The sequence below is a fragment of the Calonectris borealis genome, chromosome 2, assembly GCF_964195595.1.
Source record: "Calonectris borealis chromosome 2, bCalBor7.hap1.2, whole genome shotgun sequence".
Lineage (NCBI taxonomy): Eukaryota > Metazoa > Chordata > Aves > Procellariiformes > Procellariidae > Calonectris > Calonectris borealis.
Genome location: NC_134313.1, coordinates 156,536,111 through 156,549,839, shown reverse-complemented (window position 1 = coordinate 156,549,839; position 13,729 = coordinate 156,536,111). Strand labels below are relative to the sequence as shown.

The window sequence follows — 13,729 nt, the reverse complement described above, 5'->3', positions numbered from 1 at the left end:
TAAAAAAACCAAAACACAAAACCTACCACGACTACCAAGAAACCAGTTGCTACTTTTTAGTTGGAAACTGAATTTCCTTTTGTTAAGAACATTCTTGAACGCAGTTTTCTTTCTTGGTGCACATGAAGAGGACAACAGAATAAAATAACACAAACATTCCCATTGCTTTGTAGACCATAATTTAACTCACTTAGAACTGCTTAATAACATTTTATTTAATTTAACCAGGAACTCAATGGACTAAGAAAGTTTATGCAATTCAATCGGACTTAAAATCCAATAGATGAAAAGCATTTAATCATGAAATAATGTGCCAAGGCATGTCTTGGCAAATAGGCGTACTGAGGTGGAGCTCAGCTTCTTTCAGCTGCCAGATCAGGCTATTACCTCAGGCATCAAACAGTCGGAGAAGGTAATCACTTCAAAATTGCCTGTTTCACAGGAAAATTTCTGTTCTGGCACTTGGCCAGATAAAATGAAATTTTGCTTGGAAGCGGCACTTAATATTTGGCATCTCTAGTCGCTGGTGATTAATCATATGGATAAGAAACACATTGACTGCTGTTTAGAGCAATCCTGTACTTAAAGATGCCTCTTCATTTGCAAGTAATTTACAAAATTGACATTTGGAGCCAATTTGGCAAGTTAGTTAATCAACTTTAGCGTAACATATTGGGAAACAAGACAAAAGCAGAACATTGTAAATATTTATTATTGTCCTTCAGTTAAAATAAATCCAAATAGCTTATAAACACCTTTCTGTCACCTGATATTTCTGTTGCTTTTATTGCTAGAAAAAGAAACCAGTATTTGACAGTTGCAAGGGACCACTTCTCATATGAAATCAAAACATTCTTAAAAACAGCAAAACCATTCAATCGTGAAATTTTGTTGGACTTGGTTGTAGTATCTGTAATCAGCTAGAAAAATGCATACGTATATATTCTTCCATTATATATATGCATACAGAACTAGAACTAGCAGTTCCTCTGCTGAGTTATATGACTCTAGACGAGACTTTGTCACTGGTGAAGGAGTGGGTAAGGAGAAAGGAGTGGGGAGAAAGGCAGTAGTAGTAGTAGTATAAATTTTGGCTGCATGCACATGTTTGTGCAGGGCAGGAAAGCAGCAGGGCTGGCTATGGCTTCACTGCTGGGAATGCACAAAGGCACACAACTGCGAGTGCTGCAACACCCCCAAAAAATGGATAAACCAGAGAGAACTTAGCAGGGACAGACAGCACTAAGTCTGGAAGGGTTACATATAAGGAAAATGAAAAAAAAAAAAAAAATCACTAGAACAGCTAGAAGCTGTGATGACGGGGGTTCTCCTTAATTTATGGAGAATGAAAGAAGAGCAGTTGGGTTACTCCTGACAAAAGAGCAGGGGAGTTTTGCTCTCCCTTCGCTTCTTGGCCAAGAGGGTTCTGAACATACAAAACACGCAGGATTGCAATCACTGCAACAGTGGGAAGCCACTTCTCTTCTTGTAATTTACATATTTTTCTCTTCTTTTTTGTCTGTTTGATCTATGGGACTGTACCTTTTTAGGGTCAAGAAAATATGGCACAAAGGGTTTGAACTACGTGCTCAAGCACTATCCTAACAATAAAAAGCTCAGACAACAGTCTGTTAAATTGGGAGTGCACTAACGAATGCTCTTACAAAATCTAGCCTTGAAACAAGCACAGTGCTAAGATCACAAGCAGAAATAGGGTAGGCACGTTTTGTGGACTATATCCCAAAGAGCAGAATGTGACTCATATTTAGCTCAGTACATGGGAGAATAACCAGGTGCAAGAATAGAAAATTACAAAATAGTGGATTAAGGTTGGATATCCAACAACCTTCTTGGCAGAAAAATCTCCCATATTGGAAAATAGTTCTCAGGAGAAGCAAAGGAAGCCTTGACATTTGACGTAATTAAAAGGAAGGAGAAAACACACTACAACATATGCTGGTTGGAACAAACAGCATTGGCAGGTGGACAGACTGGATGATCTAATGAAAGGTTATTTGACATTTTTAACTTGCATGATTCCATACAATGGAGGAAAAAAAAAAAGAGGGGTCATGAAAATGGTTTCTGGCTACTAGGTGGACTGGTATAACAAATTCAGGACGCTTTTAGGCCACAGGCTGATGAAAAGTAAGAAAAAATTACTTTCATTTAGACATTTAAAAGACAAAGCTGCTTCTTAAGTGTCAATTGTGGGAACATTAAATAAGGAAAAACATCCACTGCAGATGCTCCAGAAAGCGATGCCATTTTTAACAAGTGCTATAACCTCTTATAACACCTCTAAGCTGATGGATCTTGTCCAGCATTTCCATTTGATGAGGAACAGTATTTACTAGCCTCATCCTTGGTCTTCTTGGCATTTTTTTTTAATCACAGGTATGTCAACCTCATGATATTTGCAGAAATAGCAATGCATATTCTGCCATGCCAGATCTAATACTCCTGCTTAGATACATAAATAGCTTGAAAATGCAAAACTAGGAAAAATGTGTTATAATATAACCATTTCTCTATGCAAGACCTTTTGTGATCTCAAATGTCAATAAATAAGTTGTTTTAAATCTTAGGACTGAGCAATGTCCTTTCAGTTTACCAGACAAGGCAAATCCTTCCAATGCATACATACATTTGCTATGAGTCTGTTGTCTTTCATCACAGCCTGCAACTTTTCTCTCAGTATCAAAAATATCACAGCCTGTGTGGTACTACATCTACTCCACTAATCCAGGCAACTGTTTTAAAAACCAGAGACCTCTGGGTTGAACAGCACATGAGAGACCCAGAAAAGTGCTGCAAATCATTCTGATAACTCTTGGCAAGCTAAATGCTTAACTGTACTCAAGGAACTAGGCTATAAATTACGCTGTCAACTAGTTTCAAGGGCACACTAATGACAGACAACCAAGTATTGCCAGGGAACAAGGCAGTTCCCATCATGTTCCCTTCCTTCTGGCCACGGAACAGAAGCAAGGAGCTGGTAGACCAAGTTGGTTTCACAGCAGATACTCATCCTCTTCCCTGAACACATCCTCTTTGGCTAGCAGGGTTACTTTACAGCCAACTTCTGCTAGCAGCACAAAGCATCCCCAATATGGGAAAATGTTTAATAATACGGATTTATTGAAAAAATATTGCATTATTTCTTTTTAAATATGCTTTCTCTTTAGTTAGTACAGAAAACCCACCAGTATTCTCTGGGTATTTACAGTAATTTCCTATTTTCTTTTCTTCTAAGGTTTTAGGAGCTATCGTTGTTACCTTCCTTTGTAACCCGCTGTTATACATTGTGTGCGATATAGACTGACAGTGCTGGAAAACACTGTGTACTAAATTTTCTTCAAAAAGTAATTCACTCATTTTTAATATATGTAATGGCACTTAGTATCAAGACCCATCATCTAATAACTTAGTAAACTACCTCTTTTCATTTAAGATTACAATCCCAATTAATTTTCATTTTTTAAAATTCTCTTCAATAGAAACAAAATCTGATGCAAATTTACATCACACTCCACACACAGAATCAAGTTACATTCTTATTGGAGATATCTGTGAAATTTAGAAAGAATATTTAGAAAGAATGAGAAATACAACTTTAGTGAAATCTGCTTTGATTCTTTCTCCACCACTTTCTGTTCCCATTACAGTCACAAACAAGTCAATTCACCTTCCCACGCACCATTTCCCCCCACAAAAACGTCTCCAGTACTGCCTGCCTGTTTTACAGGAGCACTAGGAGTTTCAGAACATGCAAAGCTCACTCTAACCCACAGGCAAACAACCTCCAGTGCAAAGCTGTTATAGAACTAAAGAATGCGATGTCAAAAGCAGTCAGCATCTAATGACAAATTTCAAAATTAGTAACAAAATGTGTACACACTCATGCAATAATGCCCGTATTTAAAAAACTTCATATCAGAAAGCTCAGGAAAAATAGATTCCAGTCTTGCAGAGTGCCCACAATTGGCTGATGATTTTAAATTCCTCCTGTGTCTGTGGGAATTCATAATGCCCTGCATTTCACAGGTCCAGACCATCCGACATAGTGCTTTCTGCACATGGTATATTCAGGTCTCATAAGCATTCATGATTTATTCACTGAAGATGTGTGCTCATTTCTGTTTTCCCATTACTGAGAAAAACACCACAGGAGATAACAGACTTGGATCCACGTGAAGTGGAGCAGTAGCAGATAACAAGCACATGCAATAGTTATTTTCAGCAATACTTGTTAATATTCTGTCCTTTAAGATGGATAATCAGTTTTAAGAAACCAAATGAACACACAAAACCAGACTGTGAACAGAGTCATTGTAGAACTTGTGGGTACTTTCATAAGGCCAATTCAGACAACTGGAACTGAGAAAGAAATGCAAGACAAGGTATGAAGCAAATCGGGCCAAAAAGCTGTCCCCACATCCATGAATACCCAAAGCACAAACAAAACAGTTATGAAAACTGGGGCACATGATACTCTAATATCTCATGGGATTATTTGGGAAGAGATGGGAAAAGGGAGAAACAATGCAAAAATTCCAAATCCCCCTATATAGTCAACTCTGAGCAATCAAAAAAGAAAGTGTCTTACCTCAAGTTTATATGCCCTGTCCCTGCTGAGGGGCTCCAAAGGAAAACTCAGGTTATTTGCTTCTGCCAGGGAACGCAAATCAAAATAATACTTGGCATAAACACTGGAGGGAACATTAATATTGAACTGCAACAGCTCAAGAAACTGGCGTTCCAGTTCATTCCTGTAGAAAGAAGATGAATGTGAAAACACATTTCAGACTGTGCACTCTGAATGTAATTTACTTTAAATTGCAAATGGTATAAACCACGTTCATTTCTTATTCTTGCCAGACGCAATTATCCTAGCCTAAGGTTTGACCTAGTCTACCAAGTTCTATCAGCATATGTACGCCAATGAGGAACATGAAAGATGCTGCCCTTGCAGCTGCTACTGCAGTGCCAATCAAATCCAGACACAAACTTTTGCGAGCGGAGGGGCACCTTTATCAGTTTAGCTAATACAATCTGGGAAAGAAAAGCTAGCAGGAAAAAAATTTTCTTGTCGTTTCTGCCGTACCTCCACTAGGTGGATCTGCACACACGGCTATGCAAACACAGAACACAGACATGCCCTAAATTTGGCAGACATCTCTCATAAATGCTGCAAATTACTCTAACACCTAAATTAGTGGAGAACTTATTTACTCTCTTCAGCCTTTCATAATCAATCATTTAAAACTAGTCATGGGAAACCTGAATTTTTCAGCATAGTGTCTTATGTTTCTTTATGACAGAATGAAGACATTTTTCCCTAGGACGTGCAATCAAAATTCACAGTGGTGATCATTTGGTTTTCAGTACCTAAAACAAACGTGTTTGTCAAAATACCTGATAGGAACAGAGGTCCTACTTGAGCTCCCACCCCATGAAAACTTTGGTATAGCAATACATTATTACCTACACCAGTACATTAAAAAGTATGTTAGGAAATAAGTAGATCAACAAAACTAAGGACTGGAAATTTTCATAAATAGCACGGTAACTAGATATCCTACATAATACTTACACAGGGACATACGATATATTCAAAACAGTGAATTCAAGATATGAGAAATAAAAAAATGAATGGATGATAAAAGCTGTACATGTTTCCTGAAGAGTATATGGATGGCACAGCTGTGCTACCAGCAGGTAGTGACTGACTATGATATTGCATTTAAGTTACATTTTGACTGCAGTGTAAGTGTGCAAGGAATGTGCAGGCAGTTGGCAATAGAAGAGGAAGGATCTGAGGATAAAAAGTACTGGTACAGTAGTTTTTCAACCCTGAATGATTTTTCTTCTTCTCACTCTTTACTCTTATATCACTCTTACATCATAATCATTGTCTTTCCTTACCTTCACTCTCTCTCTGCCAAAATTCTATGTTAACATAATGATAAATATTAATTAACATTAAAGGACTATCTAAAAGCTGGATATGGACTTTTTGGCATGAATTCACACCGTTGAAGATTCTAGCTTTTAAAAAATCCAAATTAAAAAAATTGTATTTTAAGATGTCTATCAATAAATAAAGTTACCTTTAAACATCCTTTTACACTGCCAAGATTTTACTTTCTGCAAGCTAAGCCTAAAGGTCTATGTTAATGGATAATATTAATGTTAATGGATAATAAAGCCTATTTTAATGGGGAAAGACATCAGCTATACTGCTTTTGAAGAGCATCCCCAAATCTTTAAGAACAATACATAGCCTCAGATTCTTGCTATCCCCTACTTCCTAGATTCGAAGGTTAGATCAGCAGACTAACTACAGCTGAGAAAGAACAAAAAAATACAGGTATTTTGGATTTGAACTAATGTAATATAACTAACCACCATACCCTTCTTCCCCGATACCTCCACATCAGACTACTTTAGCATATGCTTTCCTGTGGCCACTCCCCAAATTCACACAGACACTCAAGGTAATGCTACATACAATGATTACAGACACATACTGCAGTTCAGTCCTCCCAAGTCCTCCGTTAGCTTTTATGCACAGTTCAATGTAACTGCTGGTGACTTACAAAACTCAGAAAGGTCTGCATGATGTTTTGCAAGATACGTTTATGCTGAATGATTCACAGCAGTTGAAGATTTTGACCTAGAGTTTTTCTGCCTTATTCATATAAACAATGGAAGCCCCCGTCTTGCCTAGAGCTAGACACTTCAAAATCATATACTGCACTGTCCCAACTACCTGAAAAATAAGAAAGAAAAAAAAATCCACCACACTAGGGATAGGAGGAAAAAAAAAATTTGGAAAAACTGGCAGCAGGAATATAAGCATCAGGTCAACAAGCACGACAATCTTTGCTGGAGGAGTGACAAGGAGCCCCAAACACAAAGCCCATGAGCCAGATCACCAAGTACCATAGAGAGAGCACAGGCTCCCCAAAGGCTTCTGGTTTTGCAGTTTGTAAGAACACCGAAATCTTTAAGGAAAGGTTAAGAAACTAAAAGCTTTGAGGACAAGGACTCATCACAGTTTGGCTTAGGGAATGTGCAGTGCAGAAGGAGGGCCTATGTTAGCACGGGAGCACGGGTCTGCCACGTGAGTAATGGTGTTACACAGCCCAAGTGCAACTTCTAACAGTAGCACCATCACGTGTCTTTGTCAAAAACAATAACCTCTTTTTTTGTTTCCTTTCACGCCATCACAGTATGCCTCATCACCTGCCTTCAAAAAAGGCCCTGAGAATCAACAATTTCAAAACTCGTATTTATAACCATTCCTGATTAATACTGTCACACGGCACAGTCAAACCTGTCAGTCTGCTGCAAGCTGTTCAGCACTCTACTTCAACTCACGTCCCAGCTTCAGAAAAGCTTTAAAAGCTCCCAGATTTGCCTTGGAGGAGGCGTGAATGGAGGGAGGCCCTTACTGTCACTGAATACCCGAAAGCGTGAGAAAAGGATCAAGGGAAAAGTAGCTTAACAAAATCATTCAGGGAACACTCAAAACAGTCAAGGAAGCATTATCAAATTGTTCTGCATGGAATAATATTGCGCACAGAAATGTGAAGGGCCTGATTTTAGCTCCTTGTCCCCCCTACTCCCCCTTTTATTTTGGAAATCTCATTCTGTCTGGGTTATGTCAGAAAAGAAGTATCATCAACTATCCTTAAAGTAGCTTACATATTTTAAAACAGATACTGAAATGGCGTTATGTGGTATTTCCCACCTCTATTTTGAAATGAGAGTTTTGCCCAAAACTAATGAAAGTAGCTACAGCATACCACAGCAATGCAAGCTTTGTGTTTTCACTTTTACTCGGGAAAAAACCCCACCTTATTACAAATTGCTTGTTACAAGATTTAGAGATAACTTTTCTAATACTGGAGCAATGACAGCTACTCACAATTTATAAAGTCTTATCTAGTACTGTATGAGCGTGCTTAATTTAAAGCAATCAGCTGACTCCTAACATTCAACCTTTCCCTTATAGATCATTTTTAGACCAGCTATAAATCTGACAAACAGCGAACTATTAAGAAACTAAATTAGGGCTGCTTTAGCAAAAACGCTTGGCCTTTCACTGCTTCGAGATTGCAAACAGAGATTCAAAAAACATTCTGTCGGTATAAACATATCTTCTCATCTGCTCCCCTCCTCCCAGGTTGGTTTTCCACAACAAACTCTCTTCAGTGGCTGCGATCCTGACTTAAGGGAGTTAAAGCAGAGACAAGTCTATATATTTCTCATAACAGATACTTAGCTCTGCTTAAAAGAGCTCTGAAACACACAGATACTGTACTAAACCATCTTTTTAATAATTTTATTGTTATTACTTCTTATAAAAAAGGGATGCACCAGTAGACTGAAAACGCCACTCTCCGAATGCACGAGCCGCAGTGGCCTGTCAAGGCATCCGGCCCCCCGGCACCGTCCCAGCGCCAATTCCAGCTGCAGCCCTTCCAGTACCGCTCTCGCACGCACGCCAGCCCAGGTGAGGGCACCTCGGAAAGCCTGCGTGGTATGTGACTCAGCCCTGAACGTATAGATGATACAAACCCCAGGTGCTTCAGCCAATATATGTCATACCTACTAACCAACCAAACAAAAAACCCACTAGACTATTTAGTGAAATGAGCATTCATTTTAGTATTTGTAAACATTAAGATCTTAATTGTGTTTATTCTTATTACAGTTCTTTTTATTACTGTTAGAATATACTCTTAATACGACTTGGGAGTATCCAGCCAGATACCACAACTCTCTATGCTGTTACAATATGCACTACTTAAGAATGCCATCAGATTAAAAAAAATGGAAAAATGGAAATTTCTCTTTGTAAGTTAAAATACTAGATTTTTAACATCTTGGAAACGAACTCAGCAGGATACAGGGGGGAAAAAAAACCCAAAATCCAAAACCACTGATTTTGAATAATGGTAATAAATAAGTGGGTGATCATCTAAGGGTCATTAGGATCACAACAATTTTTTTCCTGCCTTACATGTTGGCCTCCTGTCTGTATGGAGAACTAGCACAACACTAAATGTTGCTGGAGTGAATACATGCAGGCTCATTGGACGTGAGTTTTTTTGTCAAGTCATACATTTAAATATTCTGCAGGTCTGTTTCCATCACCATGCATGAACACGTAGTGGTGAAATACACTTGAACCAGAAAACAAAAATAATTCATGTCTTCTATGTAAGCAACTGTCAAGTAGACCTCATGCCATCTACCAGCATCCACCATGTTTAGATACAATGCAGATACAGAAACTTTATAGAATTTATGAGAGAACTTCCCGTCCCCCTCATACACAAAGATCTTGGCATTCATTGACAAAGATAAACACACTGCACTCACATGTCTTCGACCGTGATATCTTTCAGGATCTGGCAGTAATCCACGTTCCACACTGCCTGGTCGTCCCAAACTTTGGATGCCAGTAGAATTGCACCCAGTACAATTCGCTTCCAGTTTGCCGGACAAATATCTATCTCTGCATAAGTTAGAAGTCTTTCAAGATATACCTGTGGAAACACATTAAAATAAAGACTGCATCTATTTTGCTATTAAGTAGATATGAAAAAGAAAACTATTCTCATAAACCCATTCCAGCGATTTTGAAACAGTAATCTGCGCTCAAGAAGACTCTTCTAAAAAAGCTGTAGGTTTAAATACATACATTTGTGCCAAACTCAAGACTGAATGTGATAAATTCATACTTTAGTCAGCCTTTGCCTTCTGATCATATTACCAGAAACAAAACTGTTATTTTTCTATCTGTAACTGTTGATAATATAGTCACATGTTGGAATGAATTAAAATGATAGCTTAAATAAATTATTAAAACAATAAATAAAATGCTAATTACTAATGAGGAAGGCAAGGGTATGCTAATAATAGTTACTAGTTATCATACAAACAACTATAGTTGTAATTCACAGGCAATCAATTATCAGATATGGCATCATGTCATGCGAGGCCCCTCTGGCGAGCCTGTGTGAAGAGGTTCTATAGGCACCTATAGGATGGCCGGAAGAACAGTTACCACAGAAACAGCAAGCTGAACAGAGAGGAAAAGCATGTGCTAAGAAGGTAATTCGTAACAGTTTCCTCTGGACCGATAAGTTCTGGAGATGAGTAACAGTAATCCTGTTGGACCTACAAGAACTGAGAAACTCAGGACACCGTAGCCTGGCCCAATCTGCCCAAGGCCACCAACACAGGCTAGCATCAACCAGAGCTCATATAACCCAGACCTCATCCAAGAGGGTGGTGGGTACTATTTACAAAGACTACAGGACTATATACGCACATCTGATGAAACAAGGGACCCTGGAGGGACTTTCTGAACACCTACCAAAAAGCTGCTTGGGGGCGGCGGGGGGGAGTGCAGTATGACCCTCTGTTTCCGAACACAGAGCTAGGTTGGCCCCCACATCTGATGCTCCAGCCAGGGAACTATGGGTGAATACGTGAGGGATCCACGGGATCAATACATAAAAATGTATTTATTACATTATTATTAAGAGATTGATGAACAAAATGCGTTCTAAGAAATACCGGTTGTGGGTGATCTGTGTGCTCCCCTACTCTATCCCCTGTTAGGGACAGGGAAATTACAATTATGAATATTTACATGTGAGGTGAACAAAACTGAATACTTCTGCAATCCACAACATTTAAAGAGTTTATATACTAGCTAAGAATACACATAATAAATCTCCTGCAGTTTGACTAAATTAATGTTTATTAGCACCTAATCAAATAATATCCATAGAATAGCTAATATATCCAAAATTCAATGTAGGATACGTGCTGGGGGGGGGAAGGGGAAAGGTGGGACATGGGGGAAAACTTTAAAACCCAGAATAGCTCACTTGTCATTTTCTATAAGGATGTGTGCTCATAGAAGCACACAGAGGGTCGACCTTCAGTGATTTGTGCTTCTGGAAAGATCTAGCATTAGTAGAAAATATTACATACTTAAAAAATAGTAATTCATATATTTCGAAGCTTGTATATTTTTATGAGCCACCAATAACATCAAGGCCAATTACATCCCTCATACAGTTTTGTTCATTAATTTTCACAATTATGATACGTACAAGTAATTAGAGCTTGGCAACAAGATCATCAAAAACAGTGGACAGCTGTTGTATAATTTAAAGTTTTACAGAAAAAAATGTAGTTTACGAAAAAAAGTCTTAAATATCTGAATACATGTACACAGATATTCAGCCCACAAAATGAACTGTCTCGCACACTCTGCAGTATAAACTGCATATTGAGCATGAAAATCATGGGAAAAATACAAAACACACAATATTAGACAACTTTTGTTCAAAGTGGCCACCAAGTGTAAGTTCTTTGCTTTCTACTCTTACTGAAGGAAAATAAAACTCGAGTTACAGTGTCTGTAATGGTCACTAATAGAGTCATATTACAATGAACTCGTGTAAAAAAGTATAAAATTTCTCTCCTCAACAGACCACCTCTCCCAAGAAACAGATTTCTCAGTCTGCTGTGAGGTGGTTTCAAACAGGTTTCACTGCACTCTTCTGGCAATGATTTAAGGAAAATCAGATGCAGTCATTTATGAAGTTAGTAAATTCTGCTCTGATACAGAAACAAAATGTTTTACTGTCTTCGTTAGCATCAAGGAAGTGAACTTGTTCTGCAGTTTCGTTTCTCACCCGTGGAACTGCTTGCTGTGCATGAAGGAGCAGAACTTGAAACCGCAAGTGCTTCAACATGACAACACAGACACATTTACTAAAACCAACAATTAGTCCTGATACGCTACTCTATAAAAATACAGGTTTGCATTTACTGCAGAATAACCTATTTTTTGTATCTTGTAGTAGATCTTATAATACCCTCTTCACTGCATTGTGATAAAAAGCAATTAGGTGGTTATTTAAGTTGCTAGTACACCTACAAGAGCCTACACTGACCAACAGAAACTAGCAGATTTTATGAGATACTCTGATGAAAGTACAATATACATGCAAAATATTATACCTACCTGAAAGGCTGCATAAAAACAGAACACTGCTTGGGATTCTGAAGGGCCAGCATTTTGTTTTACATTTTAAATACCTGAAGACATTCTTCTACAGATGCTGAAAGAAATTTACTTCTGCTCTAACAGAAGAAATACGTGGCTGCTAAGAAAACTGAAAACATTCCTTTAAGAAATGTATGTTTTAAAATAATGTTGAAGTTTTTTAATTACCAATTTAAAACATTTTTATCAGAGGGATTATGACTGATTTATAGATAATTGCTAAAACCCACAAAACATTTAGAAAATATTTATCCCAAGTTTTGAGGATATCTGTACCTTCAAATAAATACTGGACTAACTTTAAACAAGTAACAGCAACTAACCTATAAAAGGAGCCTACATACAAAATGGTAGATGCATAGAAATCTTATTTGGAAAAGCATCATCTCATTGATACTACCAATGCCAAAACAGTTTCAATGAATTTTTGAAATTACAGAATACTCAAAAAGTCTGAATAGTTACAGTATGTTGGATATTACAGACCGGTCAAGTAAAAAAAAGAAGTCTCAGTAAAAGACCTTTTGCTTTCTCACTCCCCAAAGGGTTCTCTATTTTTCTTGTGTTAATGAGGAATTAACCTTAATCAGGTGTTTTAGACACTTTGTTGAACTCAAGGTACATCGTTAGGCACAAAAAGGCATAATAAACATTCAAAAATCTCTGTAAAAACAAAGTTATACTCAGCTACAAAGTCAGAATATTTACAGCATGAGACCTCACAGATAAAACTATTGATTTTTCAGGTTTTTTCTTAAAAAATAAGAAACTTATAGGTAGCAAAATATCATAAAACTAAAGCTGAATTTTTCAAAAGGCCAGATGCCAGACTCCTGAATACACCATTTCTTCTTTAGCTATGATTTGCCCCTGCCTGCCATCCTAACACTGAAGAAAACCATAAAATTATCTTATAATACTGTAAAACAAAATATCACTAACTGTTCAAAAAATTATTTTCCTTCATAAGGAAGGCAAAACGTTATTTAACCACAAAACTACAAATTCCAAATTATGCTTCAAGCCCATTATTAAAAATAGAGTTTTGAGTTTTCAGTTAGAGCATCACTCTGAAAAGACTGTGATGTATAAAATTTGGTATTGGGAGACCACAGAAACACTAAGCTCAGTAAAAAAGTGGCACATGGATCCCACCAGAGTCTGCACTACCCGATGATGCTGTGTAAAAGGCTGCCTTTTGCTTTCCAGGCAGCTTGTGTAAACAAACCCCTTACACACCATATTACACAAACAAACTTGTTCAACTTAGCAAGCAAAACTGCTCCCTGAATTACGAACAACAGGAATTGTCCCCAGGAAGCAGAAGACTTTTTTAAAGCAATACACTGTGCTAATGCAGGGAGCTTCATCAGCAGAAAGCATATGGAAGCCGTAATATCATGCCACTCTTAAATTAGGAAATGAACTTCATTTGCTTCACATCAGTGCTGAATTTGACCCTTTACTGTTAATGCAAACCGCTTAAATTTCAACTTCCCACGTGCAGTTTTAGTAGATTTTGAATGAATACTCCACATCTAAGGATACACAAAGCATACAAAAATCAGAAAAAAATATCCTTTCTTATATGCAGCTCTAGCTTAGAGAGAGAAAAACAACAAC

At 37.7% G+C, this 13,729-nt stretch overlaps 1 protein-coding gene across 2 annotated transcripts in view; it reads right to left on the bottom strand.

The window, feature by feature from the left end:
• The window catches only part of CCNY (cyclin Y), a 126,875-nt gene that overhangs the window by 4,245 nt on the left and 108,901 nt on the right, over positions 1-13,729 (bottom strand). For both annotated transcript variants that reach the window (XM_075144084.1, XM_075144085.1), the window contains 2 exons: positions 9,397-9,563; positions 4,610-4,772 (listed from right to left, as the gene is read on the bottom strand). In XM_075144084.1, coding sequence (XP_075000185.1) covers positions 4,610-4,772; positions 9,397-9,563 — 330 coding nt within the window. The remainder of the gene's footprint in view (positions 1-4,609; positions 4,773-9,396; positions 9,564-13,729) is intronic.